This window comes from Amblyomma americanum, chromosome 5, assembly GCF_052857255.1.
Source record: "Amblyomma americanum isolate KBUSLIRL-KWMA chromosome 5, ASM5285725v1, whole genome shotgun sequence".
Lineage (NCBI taxonomy): Eukaryota > Metazoa > Arthropoda > Arachnida > Ixodida > Ixodidae > Amblyomma > Amblyomma americanum.
In genome coordinates this window covers 75,991,821-76,010,853 of record NC_135501.1, presented here as the reverse complement: position 1 = coordinate 76,010,853, position 19,033 = coordinate 75,991,821, and the positions used below count along the sequence as shown (strand labels likewise).

The 19,033-nt window shown below is 45.6% G+C and overlaps 1 protein-coding gene across 6 annotated transcripts in view; it reads right to left on the bottom strand.

Moving 5' to 3' along the window:
- Nucleotides 1–2,641: 2,641 nt before the first annotated feature.
- The window catches only part of Afti (aftiphilin), a 35,984-nt gene continuing 19,592 nt past the window's right edge, over nucleotides 2,642–19,033 (bottom strand). For 3 of the 6 annotated variants that reach the window (XM_077665044.1, XM_077665047.1, XM_077665045.1), the window contains exons 4-7: nucleotides 17,817–17,931; nucleotides 12,852–12,971; nucleotides 10,163–10,325; nucleotides 2,642–3,317 (exon numbers count right to left, since the gene is read on the bottom strand). In XM_077665044.1, coding sequence (XP_077521170.1) covers nucleotides 3,082–3,317; nucleotides 10,163–10,325; nucleotides 12,852–12,971; nucleotides 17,817–17,931 — 634 coding nt within the window. In that variant the 3' untranslated portion in view covers nucleotides 2,642–3,081. The remainder of the gene's footprint in view (nucleotides 3,318–10,162; nucleotides 10,326–12,851; nucleotides 12,972–17,816; nucleotides 17,932–19,033) is intronic. The other 3 variants (XM_077665048.1, XM_077665049.1, XM_077665046.1) reach the window with 2 other exon arrangements.

Genomic DNA, 19,033 nt, shown 5'->3' with positions numbered 1-19,033 from the left:
TCTGCAAACGCCCGTAGACAGAGGGATGGCAAGTGCAGCTGAAGCTACAGACGGTTGCTCTGCAAACGCTTGCAGACGGAGTGATGGCAAGTGCAGCTGAAGTTAGAGACTGTTTCTCTGCACCCTTTGCCCTATGTATGTACGCAAGCAAGTAGTATACGCCTTAGTCTACAGTGTTTGCTGCTTTCATTTCTGCTCTGCCTTTTGGTGAAAGCAGGTCAACAGCATACTGCAATCTACCCTTAAATAGTATTATATGGTAGGTCACGAAATGAAGATAGTAGCGTTGCTGAATTTTTACTTATGTCTGACTTTTCTTGTCTTTTTTCAGAAATGGTAGTCTTTAAGCAAATCTGGACAGGCGATTTTTGTACACCATATGTTCCTGTTAAACATCTGCGAACTCGAGATCATTTTCTCATGCCTAGAGTGCGAACCCGTTATGGCGAGCGTCTTCAAAAACATTGTTCCTTCTCTTCTTAACCGGTTACACGAAGAAATATTTTCTGCTAATTCCAAAAAAATAGTGAAAGCTTGTCTTGAAAATTATGTTCTTTCAGTATTCTGTTTTGATGCCATCTTTTCACATGTTTTTGTTTTCTCTCCGTCTATGTGTATTTTGCGTCCACCCTTTTTGAAGCCATTTTTCTTCTCTCATCCTTTTTTCTTTTCTTTGACAACTTGACTGCTCGGTGCACAATTTATATGCTGTCTTCAGCTGGGCACTGCCACTCAAGCCTTCCGAGGCTCTGGCAGGCCCGCATTTGTACTGGAAAGAGCAAATAAAAAAATAGCCAGGCTTAGCTTGGTTAAGCCAAGAATGCGTTGCATATCTCGATGGAGTTCCGTGCTGCTCCGTTGACTCGATAGGCTATTGACTCGATCGCCATTGAAACTGCCCGTGTAGCAGCGCTCGATCGCCTTTGAGTCGATAGACTATCGGTTCGAGGGCCCTCGAAATGCCCATGTGACAGGGGTATAAGACTGTCCCGGCGAAGGAACGCAGCTCTTTTATACATATGCCGTGACGTCAATCATAGCGCAGCGCCCCTAGCGGGAAGAGCGGGAGTCAGGTGGTGGCTGCGGCCGCGCGCGACCGCGCCAGTTGGGGCCCAGCTTTTCCTCCGTGACGTCACACGCCGGCGCAGCGCCCCTAGCGGGAGGAGCGGGAGTCAGGTGGTGGCTGCGGCCGCGCGCGACCGCGCGAGTTGGGGCCCAGCTTTTCCTCTGTGACGTCACGCGCCAGCGCAGCGCCCCTAGCGGGAGGAGCGGGAGTCAGGTGGTGGCTGCGGCCGCGCGAGTTGGGGCTTAGCTTTTCCTCCGGTTGTCGTGACGTCAAGTCACGTGGTTTGGTGGCTGCCCGGCCGTGCCAAAGGGCTGAACTGAGTGATTGCAATATGCAACGCATAAAATTTCATTATTATTATTATTATTAAACGCCCGCAGACGGAGCTATGGCAAGCGCAGCTGAAGTTACGACTGTTTCTCTGCAAACGCCCGAAGAAGAAGCGTTTGCAAGCGCAGCTGAAGTTAGACAGTTTCTCTGCAAACGCCCGCAGACGGAGCGATGGCAAGCGCAGCTGAAGTTATGACTGAAATGGCAGCGACAATTGAAGTTAGTCTGCTTGGTTAGCTGGTGGATCGGCGCCGCCCCAAGTCAAAAGCAGCAAATTTTGTGCAATTTGATGCAATTGTCGCAATTTTTATGCGGTTGATGCAGCTTATCTGGTTTGGCTCAAGAGTGCCGTCACGAAGATTGGGCCTACGTCCCGCCCTTGAGTACACCACGTGTCAATGACCAGTTTGCATACTTCCAGTGGCTGCACAGAATTCCCGCATCTGACGCTGGCAGACTGATGTGCCCAATCCAGGCATAAGCACATCTTCGGAATTTCTCCCACTTCAATACCTCGCCAGTTGCAGGCTTTGAAGAAGACGCTTAAACGAATGCTTTAAAGCACTCGTTCTAGGCAGTTAACACATTTGCTGGCTATAATCTCAACAGTTTTATCGCCCCTTTAAAACTTATCACTTCCTCGGAGTGCTGGCCAGCCGTACATGGATAAAAATTATTTAGAAAGTGCGACCATCAGCCCATTGTTTTGAATAGGCTGCCTTTTGTTCAAACAGCATGTCAACCAAATTTTTTGGTCCTATTATTATTTGAGTTGAGTTACAGAGTTTGTGTTTTTCTCCAACCACAAGTTCTATGTTTGAAGAACTGTGCTGCTTGGCTCTGTGGCCATGAGGTAAATGCGTTTCTGTCTTGAAACAATCATTCAAATATCCAGTGTTTGGTCGCAGCACAAAGAAGAAATGCCTCTTGGGAACAGTGTTCACCTAACTGCACTGCAGATTCAATTTTATTATCCCAGCCGTGCATAACACAATTGAACGCAAATAAATGCAATTGTAACACACACCACCACAATAACAAAGGTTTACTGATAAAATCATGAGCAAATAGCGCTCTACTGCTCAGATGTTAACTACAGAGGTCAACAAGTAAGGCTTTTACCACTATAGAGGCTGGGAACAATCCGTTTTTCCCACTTCACGTCATGTAAATACAGGCACACAAGCATACCACCTTCCTTCGGCAAGGCCTAAGACTGCCACATACACTAATACTCACCCATCATTCTGCTTACACAAGTTAAATAAATTATCGGTGGTGAGGAACATCCTACACATACGTTGAATACCGAAACATTCACCAAGGACAAGACGTGTGCTAATGGCATGAGGAATGAAGGCCAAAACGCAACATACAACAGAAGAATGGAAATGTCAAAAGTAACACAACCTTTCTGCACAGCATGCAACATCCAGCATCATCAACGGGCCAAGCATGATTCGTGGCATCTGTATGAAACAGCCCATACTACCGACATGATTGAAGGGCCACATCAAAGTCATCATCAAAAGCCGCATCAAGTTCCTTTTATCACGGAAAGAAGGCGTGGCTTGGTTGCGGGGCCTTGTCCACAAGGACTACCAGTTCGAGTGCACCGGGAATGTCAGAATATATCACGGGCCTTATCAAAGACCATACCAGAGGCCATATAAGGTTCCTCATCATCAGTCTAAGTGCACTGGAAACATGAGCACGCGCGCCTGCATGAACGACAGGTCCGGCAAACGGTCCAGAATGGCCTGGGCTTCGCTGCTAAGCAGCGAGGGACGGCGCCGTGTTGATGACAGTGTTGACACATTGTTACGCAGCAGCTCCTGCAGCTTTGACGGCGCGGAGGACGGCGGTGCTGCCGTGGCTGTTGTTGCCGACACACCCAGCTCCAGGAACTCCTTCTCCAGACCTGGGTGTCAGGAAAAAATTAGTGGCACTCAGCATAAAGAGAATATATAGATGCAACTCATGTATCCCTTATTCTGGTTATCGCTGCAATTAAGTACAGCCTCATTGATATGTTTCCGGTCCATAACCTCAAGATCGTTACCAATAAAAATGTCCCAATTACAACACTGTTTTTCTTCTGATTAATTAGCTCTTTTATAATACTGATTTCTTGCAACATACATTCCTAAGTTTGCCAAATTCCGATCATAGGATACGTTTAGCAACTAAAAAAGGTGCAGAAACATGGAGGCTAACAAAAAGGGTTCAGCTTAAGTTAAGAGCAATGCAGCGAGCTATAGAAAGAAAAATTATAGGTATAAAGTTGAGACAGAAAAAGGGCAGAATCAGTCAGAGATAAAATACGGGTTAATGACATCCTACTCAAAACCAAGAGGAAGAAATGGGCTTGGACAAGGCATGTAATGCAAAGGCAACATAACCGCTAGTCCTTAAGGGTAACAGACTAGTGGATTCCAAGAGAAGAGAAACGTAGCAGGGGGCGGCAGAAAGTTAGGTAGGCGATGATGAGATACAGATGTTTGCGGGCATACAGTGGCCGCAACTGGCAAAGGACAGGGTTAATTGGAGAATCATGGGAGAGGCCTTCGCCATGCAGGGGGCATAGTCAGGCTGTTGATGATGATGAGAGGTGCATGAACACATTAGTAGGCTAAGCCACAGGCACACGACATACCTATAAGCAACAGGAAGCTCCCCCCCCCTGGCACACTACTTGGCAAGGTACACACACAGGCAGAGAGGCTATATATATAAACATCAGCTTTATTTGTCTCTAGTCGAGTTAATATGCTAAAATGAATGACGCCATGGTTCTGCTGATGTGAGAAAACACTGAAAAGACAAATATTTCCACAAGGTAACTATTGAAATATTACAAACTCGCTACATATTCTTCACTTGTAGAAACCACTGGGCAATACAAACATTTCCACAATAAGCTAACCATTTTGTGGGGTGGGCTCGAGCCCTCCAGCCTCCCCACAGTCGGTATTTATGCCTATAAGCAGAAGCGAAGTAGCAGACAGCAGCCAGAATGGCTTCTCCGCACTGCATAATTGTGATGGGACAAAGCATATCAAAGGTGGCGACAACGCACAAACGTGCGAGTATGCCTAGTCTGGTAGCACGTGCAGCAGTCAGGCGCCGGACTGGTTTGTCTGCACTACATAAACAGAATGGGCCGAATCATCCAAAAACGACAATGCACTAACGAACGGGCCCAGCCTACGGGCACGGGCCAACAGCAGCACAGCAGCAGTCAAGTGGCAAAGCAAATTCTCTGCAGTGGCTATATTCGATCAGGAGAAGCATCCAAAAACAACGACGGTGGCAGTGCAGGAGTTCCGACACTTTGCCCTTACCAGTCGTCGGTTGCAGTTTCTTTCATGCTAAGGACTAGGCAGGCACAGACTGAAGTCTACAAGCACTAGAAAAGTTCTTCACATTTTGCGCCGACAAGCACAGACAGGCCTTTTTAGTAAGAGTGGAAATGCCTATAACTGCATCATCATCATCACCACCCTGACTACGCCCACTGCCTCTCCAATTAACCCCTCTGCTTTTGTACTTTGTAATAACTGCCTTTGTACTTAATTCTTGAGCCCCGTTTTCCAAAATCTCAGTGGTCTGATTATACCTTTGCCCGGACAATACGCTCCCCCCCCCCCCCCCTCCTTAAAAAAAAAGAGGATGTATCAAGGTTTTACTGTATATGGCAACGTACATATCTACTTCACAGCGAAATTGCAAAATACAGAAAAATTGTGATTAGTCTCAACAATCCGTCACCCCCTTTGTGAAACAGGCCGTCAACAGGACCAAACAACTCATTGAAACATGTAGAGAGATTACGGTTGTTTCATGTAAACATTGGGTCGCCATCAGAGAGCATTTTCATGCTATTTAAAGATTTAAAGAGTCAGACAAAGAGACATTGCGGTTCACCTCACCTTGTCAGCCCACCGCAGTGCTTGGCCAAAGTGCCTTCATTCTAAGTGGAATTTAAATCATTGTACTGAAACTGCACTGCCAAGTGGCATCGACGGGGTGCGTGTGCACTCATGTTACTGTGCGTTAAGGGGAGACATGGCTCTTAAAGCTATTTTTTATTTTTTGATCAAATCTGGTGAAACTCAATATTCTTATTCAGTTTCTTGCACTGATTTTAAATAATGGTTCCCTTCACAATAAGCCAATTAGTTACGAAGATAAATGAGATTACTGGTTCATAATTTGCAGAAACAACAAAAAGGTAACTGCACTACAGAAATTGATATTACCATATGCCTAGGTACTACACTCCGTCTCCTACATCAGGGTGCAACGCTATCAAAGCTAGCGCTCTTGTTTGCGTTGCCTGCATCCGCGACCAAAAAGTAGTGCATTACTTGTGGTCAACGAAAGACAGTGGATGCTTTGCCTGCAGGCTTATTACATGACACATTTGTCATGAGCTTGATTAAATGCACTCTTGTTGCTGATGACATGCTGTCGCTTTCTTGTGCCCTAGACCACTTGGCCACAGAACAAGCGCGGAGTAATACCAGTCACACTAGCACATTTAATGCCATTCTGATCGAATGACGTTAGTACCTAATGCCATTAATCGGCTGCTACACGGGAATATTTAATGTCTTTAGGTTAGAATGACATTCGTCATCGAATGAGTTTAAGGAACTTATTCGCATTTGATGTCGAACCGAATGTGTACTCTAAACACCATATGCGCTGCAGAAACACGCGACATGAAAAAATACTGTTCGCACTGCCAAGGTTAGAAATTGTATTAATTTAGTTCTGCTAAAAAATGTTCATTTTGGTGCGAACCTCTTCACACTAGAAGCTGTCGTGGATAGCTGTTACTCTCGCTCCCAGCAGCAGCCAACGGCAACGGCCGAGCATGAAGCAGGGCCTTTCCCACGACCATCGATCATTTGGGGTTGCTTATTTCTTGTTGGCTGGCGTTCCATATTCATTTAGCTCGGAAGTATTTAAAGATGTAACTGAGCACTTCACCTTTTAGAAGTCATTTCCACGCTCCGCAATGCTCCACGCGCCGCCGTTTCAGCCATTTTGTTTGTTTGCATTTATCAGATTTGTGGTTGACTTTGTACTTGGCTTGGCCTCTAAAGGCTAAATTGCTGCAGAATGGCCACAGATATTTTAAGCTGATAATATTGCAAAGAAATGTTCTCACTCGCTTTTAAAACACTACACAACAATTTCAAACATCATCTATGCGCGCTGATGTGTCTGAATAGTACTATTTTTTTTCACTGATCGTCACTGCCATCATTTTTGAATGACATTATCTTTTACCGTTTAGCACTGAAAGAGACCGAATGTCATTCGGTGCATCGAATGTTGGTGGGGTCAAAGACCCATTTCCCAAGAATTTCACCCTAAATATGCCGAGCACCAGACCAGGGGAAAGCTTGTACCCATTGTATCACCGGTGGGTACCCGGCGGCACTGGGGATCGAACCCCGCACCTCCCGCATGCAAGGCGGATGCTCAACCACTTGGCCACCGCTGCCTAGGACCGAAGCGTGGCCTTGTGGTAAAGCATCCGCCTCGCATTCGGGAGGTGCTGGGTTCGATCCCCAGTGCCGCCGGGTACCCACCGGTTTTTTAATGGGTACAATATTTCCCCCGGCCTGGTGCTTGGCTCTTCTGGGTGATATGCTTGGGAAAAGGGTCTTGACCACAGTTGCTTTGACGGATCAGCGATAAGTTCCGCCGTCAACAACGTTAAAACCGCCTCGTGAGGTAGAAGCCCATTTGTGGCCTTTTTTTTTTGATGGCGCAGCATGCTGAAGTTCTTCGAAGACTGGGACTCGCATTCTCATCCGCTGAACTCCCGTAGAGCGAGCTCATTTAAACTTCATCGAACGCCAAGATCAACTGAATCTCTCAACTGTATCTTGAACCACGTTTGCAGGCTGAGTGTTCGAAACTGGTTTTGCCCCCCGTAGGGTGCAACGGGGTTTGCGGAACCATCTTCCAAACACACACCCCTGAGGAAGCCGGACGCCGAGCTGGGGGATGCTTGTACCCATTTTTACCGATGGGTGGCTGGCGGTGGGTTTTGAACCAACCACCTTCCGCAGCCGAGGCAGACGCCCAAGCTCCTAGACCCCTAGGACCACTCAAGCTTTGACTAGAATGACATTCGATCCATCGAATAAGATTCGATTGGAATGACATTAAATTTGCTAGTGTGACAGGGGTATAACATTGCTCCCTTTATTTTTTCCGTGCGGACTACTTGCGTACCTTACATACCGTTGCACACCTGATGTATGGAATGGAATTTACATATGGAACGGAGTACTTTTTTGATGTAACAAATATTAGCGATGCTACAGCAATCTAAAGTTCACTGTTCGCAATGTGGGTACGCTATTGTCTGATCTAGAGCAGAACTGCTATATTTTAAAACCAAAATTCCAAAATCTCTTCCTAACATTGTGTGCTTCGCACTCTTAGCTACATGCCGCAAAAATTTGGTTCTATCTTATAAAACGTTTCACTGCACACGGCAAGACGTAATTCCTTCCTCTGCTTTTGGCAAGCCTTCCTCTCCATTGTCTGCCATTTACTCCTGCACGCCCTCTCACTCCTTCCCTCCACGAACTATGTAGCCGACGCCGCAATCTCGGGAAACAAGACACGAACAGCTCTCGCTGTAAAAATGTTATTCCAACGTTTGCCTGGTGCGCAAATATAGAAAAATGGATGCAACTCAAGAATAACACGTCGACCGGTCCTCAAAGTAGGCCCACCAGTAAGTGCCACCGACCGATTCTCAAGAAGTCATGGCCAATACCTCCTTTGGACCTGCTAGTGTGACATCGCAGGGGATGGAGATGAAAGGGGATTAACCGTCAAGAAAACCAATGGACACCACTGGCTGGGGGGCCTCCTTTGAAGGGTATGAAGTTAGCTGAACTTTCTTTGGCGCCAGTCAGTCTCGTGGTCACGAGGGATGCTGCGTTTGTGAAGCCACTTAGCCTCAGAGGGACACCTGGGAACTCAGCGGCGGCTGTATTGTGGCCAGCGTGTCGCCAACAAAGGGACCCGTTCCGTCCCCATCTCCCCTTCCTGCAACGAATGTCTTTGTGTTCTTCACGCTGTCAGGGGCGTAACCCATCTTGAAGAAGCTTAGGAAGATACGGCGGTCGACATGTGTGTGGAGCCAACGGGTTGCCGAGCTTCGGGCATGCGGGAGAAACACTTCGTAGACTCAAGTGACCAAGAAGTGCTTATTCGCTTGATGACTTTTTTTTTTTTTTTCTGTAGAGTATCGAACATCATGAGTGATCGTTCCTTCTGCATACATCTGTCTCGCACGTGTACGAAAGAGAGGACAGATGTCAAGGTTAGGAATGTAGTAAGTACTGTGCGGTGGGAAATGGTAGTGGTTTATGTGCTATTTGTGTGTTTGGTTGCAACCTCTCCTTTCCCAAATGTTTGGCTGGTTGAGGGAATTGCAGAGTTTTGGCTTTCCTTTCCCAACCATTGTTTAGTCGATATTCTTTCCCCAATCAGTGAACAGTTGGCAGAAACCTTATTTTCCTTTCCCTAACCATTGATTGGTGTGGAGGGTCGCTTGTTAGCTTATTGGTTGCTGTCCCCGCTAAGGGCGGAGACAGGCGGGTTAAATGTTAGCACTCTTGGTTGAAGCGGGGCTTAATTTGTCTGATCGATGGTTTAGTGATGTTGTAAATAGTTTTCTCCTTGCTTGTTTCTTCTTGTTTTATTGATGTTGTAAATAAAGAGTTAACCTTCTCCTTTCCTCGAGTAACATGAATGTTTGAAAGTTAGAACCATCAAGTCATCAAGAAACCCCGATTTCATCATCAACAAGGTGTTTCCTCTCATCGCCACCTGAAGGGGGAACTCAAATGGTGCAGTCAAAAAGATCAGAACTAAAGGCAACTGCTGTTTTCTTCCCAAGTTGTACCCCGCTACAGAGTGAACCCATGCCGGTGGCATGCTTCCTGAAGCAATGCGCCGTCCGTCGGCGTGACGGATGACGGTGGACCCCCAGTACACCGGTCATTTGTCCTACTGTGCTCCGAACCGAAGCCCGAGCGAAGCATGGTTTGGAACTGGCCATCGCTTATCGAAAAAGGTCTGTTATAATGGGTTTACTCTAAACATATTAATCTTGCGCTGAAAAGCAAGTATGGCTCACTCCCATAGTGCCTTCGTTAGCGAAGCAAATGAGAAAGCAGTTCAGTCGAGAGCCACCCTACGCCGCCAGCTGCATGAAGTGTCGACTAGAAAAGTCAATGAAATCGTCACTGCAGACAGCCGTGTGCCGGATCACCCCGCTATGCTTAAGTCACCACCTTAATACCAATTTGGAATACCTTGGAATAATATGACGTCTACCAATGAAGTGCTTCACCACCTATTTTGTTCTGGACGGTTGCCCCAGTCACCGTACGTGGCGAGGGGTGCAATACTTTGCAGGTCCGTGGTAAAGCGTCAGAAAATTTGGGTCATAAGCATAAATGAGGAATACGTAACTTGAGTGCCCGCCTAGCAAGCTGCACGCCACAAGAGCACAAGGTGCAGCATGCTAGGATGGTGCATCTGCAGCTTGCAGGACTCGTGCAATGCTGCAAGAAAATGTGGTGGCTGTCTTCAGTAACAAAAGGTCATGAAAGAAAGCTAGGGCTGAGTCAAACACACAGAAAAGTAACCTTGGGCCCCTTTTATACATCTACATGAGGGCTCGGAAGGAAAGAACAAGTGGAGAGTCGTTACACTCACTGCTGGTTGGGGGGCTGCCACTGCTCACGGCGGCTGAAGAGAGGCTGGAAAGGAACTCAAGGTCCAGTAGTGTTGAGGCGGCTGGTTGCTCCAGCGGGTTCACCAGGCCACTTGAGGTCCAGTCAAACTGGGCCGGAGGGATGGCTGTACTCTCCGTGCCAGCCTGCAGCCAAGAGACAGGCATCAGCTACCACCCCAAACAGTGTAAATCCCCCCCCGCTCCCGCTGTGAACCTGCCCACGGCAGTTAGACTTCAACAATTCCCCACAGCAGGATGTCCTTATTGTCAGCCTGGTCATGCCCATGGCAGCGATGAAGGCCTTCCCCATTGTTCTTTTAAGGGATGCTGAGAACAAACTACTGTTGGCCTCTAACAGTAGGTTAGCATGCTCTCAAAGGGGTTCTCAACAAAAGGGCGATATTCCTGGCATGTTAAAGACATTACTTCACAAATATCCCCTGGCAAGGATTCTTTTAATGCATTTTGTAGAAGCTGAGCTATTTACAATGAAAATTAAAATTTGTATGCTCAAAGGCCAGCACTTCTCCACCGGTTGCCAAAGCGTGCGGCAATTCCACAGTGGGGTGGAGCTTCCCGACGCACTAAAATTGCTGACTGGCCGCGGCCATGGCAGCTCCATGGCACCTGAAAGAATCTAAGCAATAGCCATCTCTGAACAGAATTGTACCGCAGCGTGCAATGGAGGAGGGCGCCAGCATGAAAAAGTTGCCGGAAAGGGCTCTCCAACTTTGGCATTCAATTGTGGGTTCGCTGCTACGTGTAAGTCTAGTATTTGGCTCAGATGCTCACAATGAGAGAACGTCGTGATTGAGTTTATGTACACGACTCAGAAGGTGTTCCACAGCCTCCTTAATAGCAAAAAGACTACTCTCACCGAAAATGAAGATTTCAAAAACTAGGAAACAGCGAAACAATAGAATGCAAATGTCACCATCACTACTGCCCGTCTTCACACGCAAACTGCAATGACATCAAAACCACTTTTGTATGAGGAACCCTCATCACCAGAGTACACAGTCATTCAATTTCAAACAGCGGTCACAGAGTCCTTTTCAGCCTTGACATCGAGTTTGAATCGAGTGGCATGAAAAAAAAAATGTTCCACTTTGAAATCCAATTTTCTCAGCAATAAATTCGTTTTCTGCTGCCAACCAGGCATCACCTTAGCCAGAGACAGCCAAACAATCAATTTTTACAAGAAAAGGAGGTTGTCCTCAGCGTATCTAGCACTTGACGTCACGGTCGACCGGCCAACCTGGAGTGCCACAATACTGATGAAGTCTGCGTCGCTGGCAAGCATTGTGTTGTTGCGTTGAGTTGTTTTTATGGCATGCAGGCAACTAAGGCCATCATGCTCCAAGCTCAAGGTGTAGGGAAAATGTTTTCTGCAGAACTTTATCGAAATGTGAAAACCATCAGTGGTGTGGAGGGCCTATAACATTGGTTTGTATTACCTAGTGATGATAGAGGAAAGAAATTTTATGAATTGCTAATAGTAAAAGCTTTAAAGAAGTTAAGGTAGCCTCAGCTTCCATGCTTGGCTGGGCAAGGATGCTGTGCCTCCCAAAAGATCAAATAAAAACCTCAGCCTTCTCAGGAATGAAAAGGTGGCTGAGGTGCATCAAAAAATGAAGCGAAGCAATAGGTAAAAATTTAGAACTTGTCGAGAAAACCTGCTCACTTAAAAAGCTAAACACACAAGACATGTTAACAATTGCATCTTCACCCAAGAGTAACATTGGGTGTAAAGGAATGTGTTCGTTATGAAACTACATAAAATACTTTTTCCTTAGTTTTCCCAACTTTCGTGCATGAGAATAAAATGTGATTTACTGTTAATTCCACATTTTCCACAAAGAAGTTTCTCTTGTTTGGTCAGCATAAATTCTTGAGTAAGACGCGTGTGTCCTAATGTTACTGTGACTACTTTAATGAGACCTTTGTGGCTCCAGGAACAGATAACTGCCCCACTATGTCCACTTCAAATTTGACACTACAAAGCCTCTCAGTACGAGGTGTAGCCAGTAAACAGTGATATTAGTATCAAGACTGTTAATGCAGGTGACAAAACTGTCATTGATTTTATAATCATACAACTTCACTGTTTTCGTTTACTACACACTCTCTGCTCTGAATACAAATCAGTGCATACATGACCCACCCGGGGCTACGGGATTTAAATGAGCGTTTCAAACAATTTTTGAGTTAAAATTGATTTTTATGAGCCAAATCGCTGGTGAAGTGTTCCACATAAAGATTTTCATATTTCAATGTTTTCTATATGGCTCATATGGAAGCTACATGGAAAATAATGTCTATACGAACAATATGGACTGTGGCAGAACAGAAAGTAAGCTAGTTGGTTCAATATTGTACGAACTCCTGTGTCCGTGGGCTATTTGTTTTCGAAGAAATATGGACAGTTACATAAGTACAGACAACTCTATATGACCTGGTACATATCATATGAAAACCATACAAAGTGTGAAAAGTGTACAAATTTCGAAACGCTTTCCATATCATACAGACCCCCACAATAGCATATGCATGCTTGATATGAAACATTTATGTGGCCTAGGAACATGAAGCACACAGCAGCGGAGAGCTCTGGACTGAATCAAATCACTCAGGGTTCCACATGGTGCGCCGATTCTGAGCCGGCATTACCTCAGCCGGTGGCGGAGGGGGGGCGGCCGGCTCCTCTGAGGAGGGGCTGGGCCCACCGCCTCGCTGGGGCTCCAGGAGGCCCAGGTGGGAGGCAAACAGCGGCACCGACGGGTTGCGAAGCTGCACACCACCACCACACACACAGCGGCCACAGCAGCAGCAGGCGTGTTAGTGGCAGCATGTCAGGGTTAGTGGCACAGTCAGAGGAGAGGAGGCAGGGGGAAAGACAAGAGAGAGACAGCAAACCTTGTTAGCCAGAGACAAACACCCACAAGACACAAGGGAGACAGGGAAGCCCTAGTGACACATTCCGTATGATAGCTGCTACAAATTGACGATTTCATATGTTGCACACAAGGCTCAAACAGAAACCACACAAAACTTATGATCTATACTCACTTCATGGGTGATAAGCATGAAAAGTCAAAATTCATAAGCACTCCATGCGACCATGCACATCCTGTACAATTCATGCGGAAATCATGTGGAAACTATATGTCAAGGACACAGAAAACATGGAAAGCATAAGCATTTTCATGTATTTTTCAATATACTAAAATAGACTTCCGATGTTACAAGTCTTACAAGACCGCGAAAAAGAGGACACAATTCATACCATCGAAAAGCAAGCAAAATCCATGTGCTGAAGCATGATGAATGCATTCAGGCAAATGTATTTACTGCTGGGCGGATTTATTTATGGCTTTACGCCACCTCTCAGTGGTTGCGGGTGCATATACTGCACGAGTGGCGATCGCAGCTCCCACGCCCATATTATCCGTAGGGTGCGGGGCAGAGAACACTTGGATCCCAATGAATATTTTGACAGTTTATTGGTTTGTTTCCTGCTTACACGTACAGGAAAGAGCAAAGGGAAAGCTAAAGACTTCGAGCCTGACGAGGCCTTCCCTCCACATACAGTTTATACCCTCTACCATCCCATGTGCATCACCTCTGTCCACTCCAAAATAATGATGGGCTTTAAGCAACGGCCAGAAGCTTGCAGAAACTGTAAACAAAACCTTTCTAAACTTGATTACTGACTGAGCTAGACTTGATGACACTGACTAGGCCATGATTGCCAAACATTACAGTGACAGGACCACACGATAGGAAATTGTGAAAACGTCATAACATTCTGTGAGAATACTGTGCTGCTGTCAGATTTACTAGGTATATGTCAAAAAGCAAAATGTATTATAAAAAATGTAACCCTGCATTAAATAAGAGCACGCTCTATATGTCCAGCACAATCAATACCTGCACACAAGGAGTTTTAGTATAACGTTAAGGTGATAGCAGACCTAAAGAAAATTATGTTAGCATCCCGTACGCAACTTATCCCCAGTGAGAGTTTTAGTCTAGTATTCTGAAAATGTTAAACGTGATCTACATCACATGGCAGCGAAAGGGGCCTTGAAAATGGTTGCCAAAGCAGCTAATTTGTGAAAATAATGCTGTAAAAACCTGCGCAGAATATGAGGTTTTCTTACAAATTTTAGCATGTCAAATTTCCACCTCGTATTATATGCGGCTCCAAAACATTTTCAGTCAAAATCCATGCGAGACCAGCAGGTTTTGCGAGACCAGCAGGTTTTGCGAGGCCTGCTCATCGCGTTGCTCCACACTCCACTTGGCTCATCTGGGAGCGGCACCGAGAGGCCTTTCAACTTGCGCGCTCCCGTCTGAGCGCATGCACAGAAGCGCTCTCGCTTGCTCACTGAGTGGAGCGGGTGCACAAACCCGCTCTGCTAAAAGTCTCTATTATCGAGCGCCATCATCGTCGCACTTCCAGCGAGAGGAGGCGCTATCTACAGGTGGCGTAGGTCAGTAGCTTTGATTTCGATGCCACTTCACTACACTGACCTGACAACGAGACGCCCGGGACGATTGTACCTCGCATGACATCTGGACCGTGAAAGCAACACTCGGCTGCTTTTGAAAAGAAAGTATTGTAGCTGCCGAAAGCAACGGCATCGCATCAAGTGTGGCATCGCATCAAGGGAGAGCCTGCAGTTACTGCCGCCGGACAAGGGCCTCTCCAACCCCGCTGTGCATTCGGATCACGGGAGCTTGGGCCAGCATTCCCGAAGAGCTCGCCAGTTGTTATTTCAGGAAATGCGTGATATCCAATGCACTCAACGGAACCGAAACACCAGTCGATGATGATCACCAAAGCTATGACGGCCATTTCCGAAGCATGCGTGCCATGCCGGAACCGATCTGCGCGTACTAGTGGTGCAGGACGCGAGTGGGAGCCAGCATGACGCCTCTGTACCTGCCGCTCGCGGTAATGCAGAGTATCTGGCGCACCGGCGCACACAAATAATCGGAGGCTGTCCGGCTTCCGCTACTTCCGGAACATTTTCGAACTGACTGCCCCTCCTTACTCACATTATATGAGGATGAAACTTTTTTCTTGTTTTTGCTATCCCCTAATTACACCTCATATTATATGAGGGTCCGTTATTTATGGGGGCTTTCACAATTTACAACGTATTGATACAGTAACGTTTATTTCAGTCAGAAAAGTGCCCAAGAAAGTACCTCGGTGAAAAAAAAATATGTGAAATAAGAAGCATAGACTGCGGCGCCATTTAGTTAGGTAAATGCTAGGCACAAACTGCTGGGGCAAGAATATTTTGCATTATGTGACATTCATTGCTTGAAGTACTTATGAAAATTTAATAATGTTTTACGTTTCAAAGTACTGAAGTATATAAAGTGCTGTGGCAAAGCTAAAAACCCATTTCTGTCGCGTTCCGAGCAGTTGCAGACAGTTGCAGCGCAGTGGTAGATCCCATTAGGCTTGAGTGCGTCTGAATCAAAAGCGTATCTCAAAAACTGGGCTGTATCGCAGCTTAAGTTTTGGCGTTGAAGCAAGGTCAGTCATAACGAAAGGCAACAACACGAGCAGTTGACAGTAAACATGCTGACTGGAACCACAAGGCCTGCTTATCCAGCTAAAGCGGGTGGCTCTCACCTTGAAGGACACCGCCATGTTTTCGCGCTAAGTGCATAAAAGCCACAACTGGCGCAGAGGTTACTTCTGGAAATTGCGTGCATATGCTAACGCTATTTCCCGTCAGCGTCCTGCACATGCACACTCTGGACCCATTCTTCCGCTAAGCACGCAATCACGCAAAGCCCATTGTACTAAAACTCTAATATTTTCGTGTTTCCTCCATTGAATCTGCCAATCAAAACAGAACTGAAAATTCAATAGCCCAAGTGTTCCTCATCATGCCATCAATTTAGAACATGCTGCTAGAATGTTATCAAACACAATCCAAAGCGATGCTGTTCCAAGAATCAGCATTGATTCGGAAAATCCGACTGTCCCAGTAAAGGAAGATAGTTGCAGTCCATACGGTGCCTGGCAGTTGCACATCCATAAGGTCTAACGTAAAGCCTCCCTTTTGCAACCCGTAAAATTCAACGCTGCACCCAGAATGTTTCTCCAGTTTTAACAATTCCTGATCAGGTGACGGGGAATCCATGCTGCAGAGTAAGCTCTTGGACTCGTCAAATGAGATGTCACAACAACCGATGTTTCCTTACCTGCACACTAAAATCACACCTCCACTTAGGAAATTAGGTCCACAGCTTGGTCATCATGTGCTGTGGTTGTTCCATAAATGCATTATACACAGTGCAGTCTTGCCCTCCATCCTATGTTTTATTTTGATGCCTTTCCATCAAATTTTTTTAAGGATACCAGAAATATTTTGTGATTACACTCACAAAAATTTCGCTGTTATATCTCCAGAAAATTGTTTTCTAGTACACATTTTGCCTCTTAATCTTGTGAAAAGGCTGCATAGTTAACGAAATGTGGCAGACAACTGGTTCAACATACACTATTCCTACTGATGTGCTGCAGGCCAGGACATTTTTATAACTTTTTTCACAAAGCACCAATTTCGGTTCTGAATTTTTTGCAATGCAGTGTCCGTTGACATATTTACAGTGAGAAGCAAATTTAATACAATAAATTTAGAATTCACAAGCTTGATAAACAAAGAATGTCTTGACCAGCCCTACTGTCTTAGGAGTGCAACAAAACAATTGGGGTCAAAATATATGTAACAGTTGTGAATAAATCTGCTCTGCAAGGTGAGTGTCTAGAGAGAAAACCTTAACGGATAAAAGCACCCATTCTCCAAGTGCTTCCCCGAAATACACAACCACCGCGCTTCAAGAAGCAATTTTTTTAGAGTATTCTCCAATTGATTTCAGGAACTGAAATTCGAAACACCATAAAAAAAAGAGGCATACTACTGGACACAATTTTTTTTTAATCAATTTTTTTCGTCATTTTCAGGGATTTAAAAGCCACGTTCCCCTTTAACTGCCAGTGAAATGTCTCCCATTTTCACCGACGCACTAGACCAGGAGTTTTCAGGAGCCTTGTGGGACTCCAATGGCTTTCACAAGGTGAAGAGGAAACCTGCCTGTCTTGGCTTCCCTCCCTTCCTGCCCTACATGCATGTAAAACAAGAGCATGCAGTTGTACGGCTTATCAAAACATGCCCTATCAAAACATGCCCAAATTCACTTAAGGATGAGTGACTGCACACGGGAAGAGCCTGCTATCAATGCTATGAGCAATTCCTGCATGGCTAGTCCCAAAAGAAATGTGTAAAGGAGAGAAAGAGGTTAAGACATGCATGAATCTAGGTACTTGGCAAGCCCAAAAAAGCACTCCAAGGAACCCAACAGTTCCTCAGAACCAAGTCTGGGAACCCCACTGCGCTAGCCTTATTTCCTCTGCAAAGGGTGCCCTTTCACCGCCATCCACTCCCCCCACCATACAGGGCTGCAGGGAAGCCTTCTGCATACACTCTACACTCTGGGAGTAAAATATGGGAGTAAGTTCTTTTGTGCACTCCCTTTTACAATAAGAAGTGTGCTGTAGGACAGCATACTCCTTTCCATTTAGAGTGTACTCCAGAAGCCACTCACGATGTTCCTGGAGTCGATGGACAGGCTCTGCAGCAGGTGCTGGCAGGACAGGGAGCCGTTCCAGCTGAATTTGAGGGACGGGGCCCGATCCAGGTCCTGCAGCTGCTCCCATAGTCTATGTGCACAGACAGGGCAAAAAGAACATTTCAGAATATTTCGGAACTTCAGCAATGCTGTGCAGATTCTGATCCATTAATTGGGCAGCTCAACTATTTTTTTCAGCTACACTTTTCAACTGAAAGAGATTTTCTGAAATTCCGATACACTTTGCAATACATATCCTTTCGGAATGCTTTTGGGTCTCCTTCAAACAATGAAAAACGCTTTCTTTTATAGTTATCTTTTTGATGTCGTTATGCCATTTTTGTTCGCATCTTATTTAACACTTATTCCTTATTGTTTGTTGTGCATATTTATCTCTTTTTTGCTACATCATTCCTCCAACAGGAATCAAAGCAGCTATAGTTTCAGCATGCTGCAATAAAATAACAAATAAAAGTGCTGTAAATAACAGCACTGACCACTGTCCTTAGAATTAACCTTACACCACATGCCACAACAGTTTGTGCGGTAAATCTGCATTTTGTTGCAGACGAAATGTATCAGCGAGCAAACACTTCCACTTCTTTTATACAAGCTGCGGCAAGCAACTCAATTATGAAGAAGCACAGGGTTAATTTCTTTCCATGAAAGCCATATTTGAACAAAGGCAAGATGTGAGAAGCACACATACAGAGATATACATACTAAAGTTGAAGAACCCCAGACAGTAAAAGAAAATACTCTATACGGAGCCCTTCTTTGAAGTGTGCTGTCTCTAGACCAGCCATTCTCAAACTGAGTTTTGAAGAAGCGTTCACTTCCTGGGAGTGCTGTCTGGGTTCCCCAAGCACCTAAATCCATGCATGCCTCAACCCCCGACCTTTCCTTTCACCATCTTCAATTTGGCACTAATCTTACTGTACACTTGTTTACAACAGATTTTTTCACTCTACAAACAGTCACTGTTATTGAATTTGGTCATTTTTCTGCGTAGCTGTTTGCATGCCTGTCTCTTTCTTGCATGCATCTTAGGCAGGAAGGGATAGAACTAAGGACACGTAGTGCTCAGCGGCACCTCTTGAAGGCCACTGGAGTTTCCCCGAGGCTAAAATGATTGAAAACCCCTATACCTAACCATCAGTAGCCTTGGCAATCAAGTGTACATAAAACTAAAG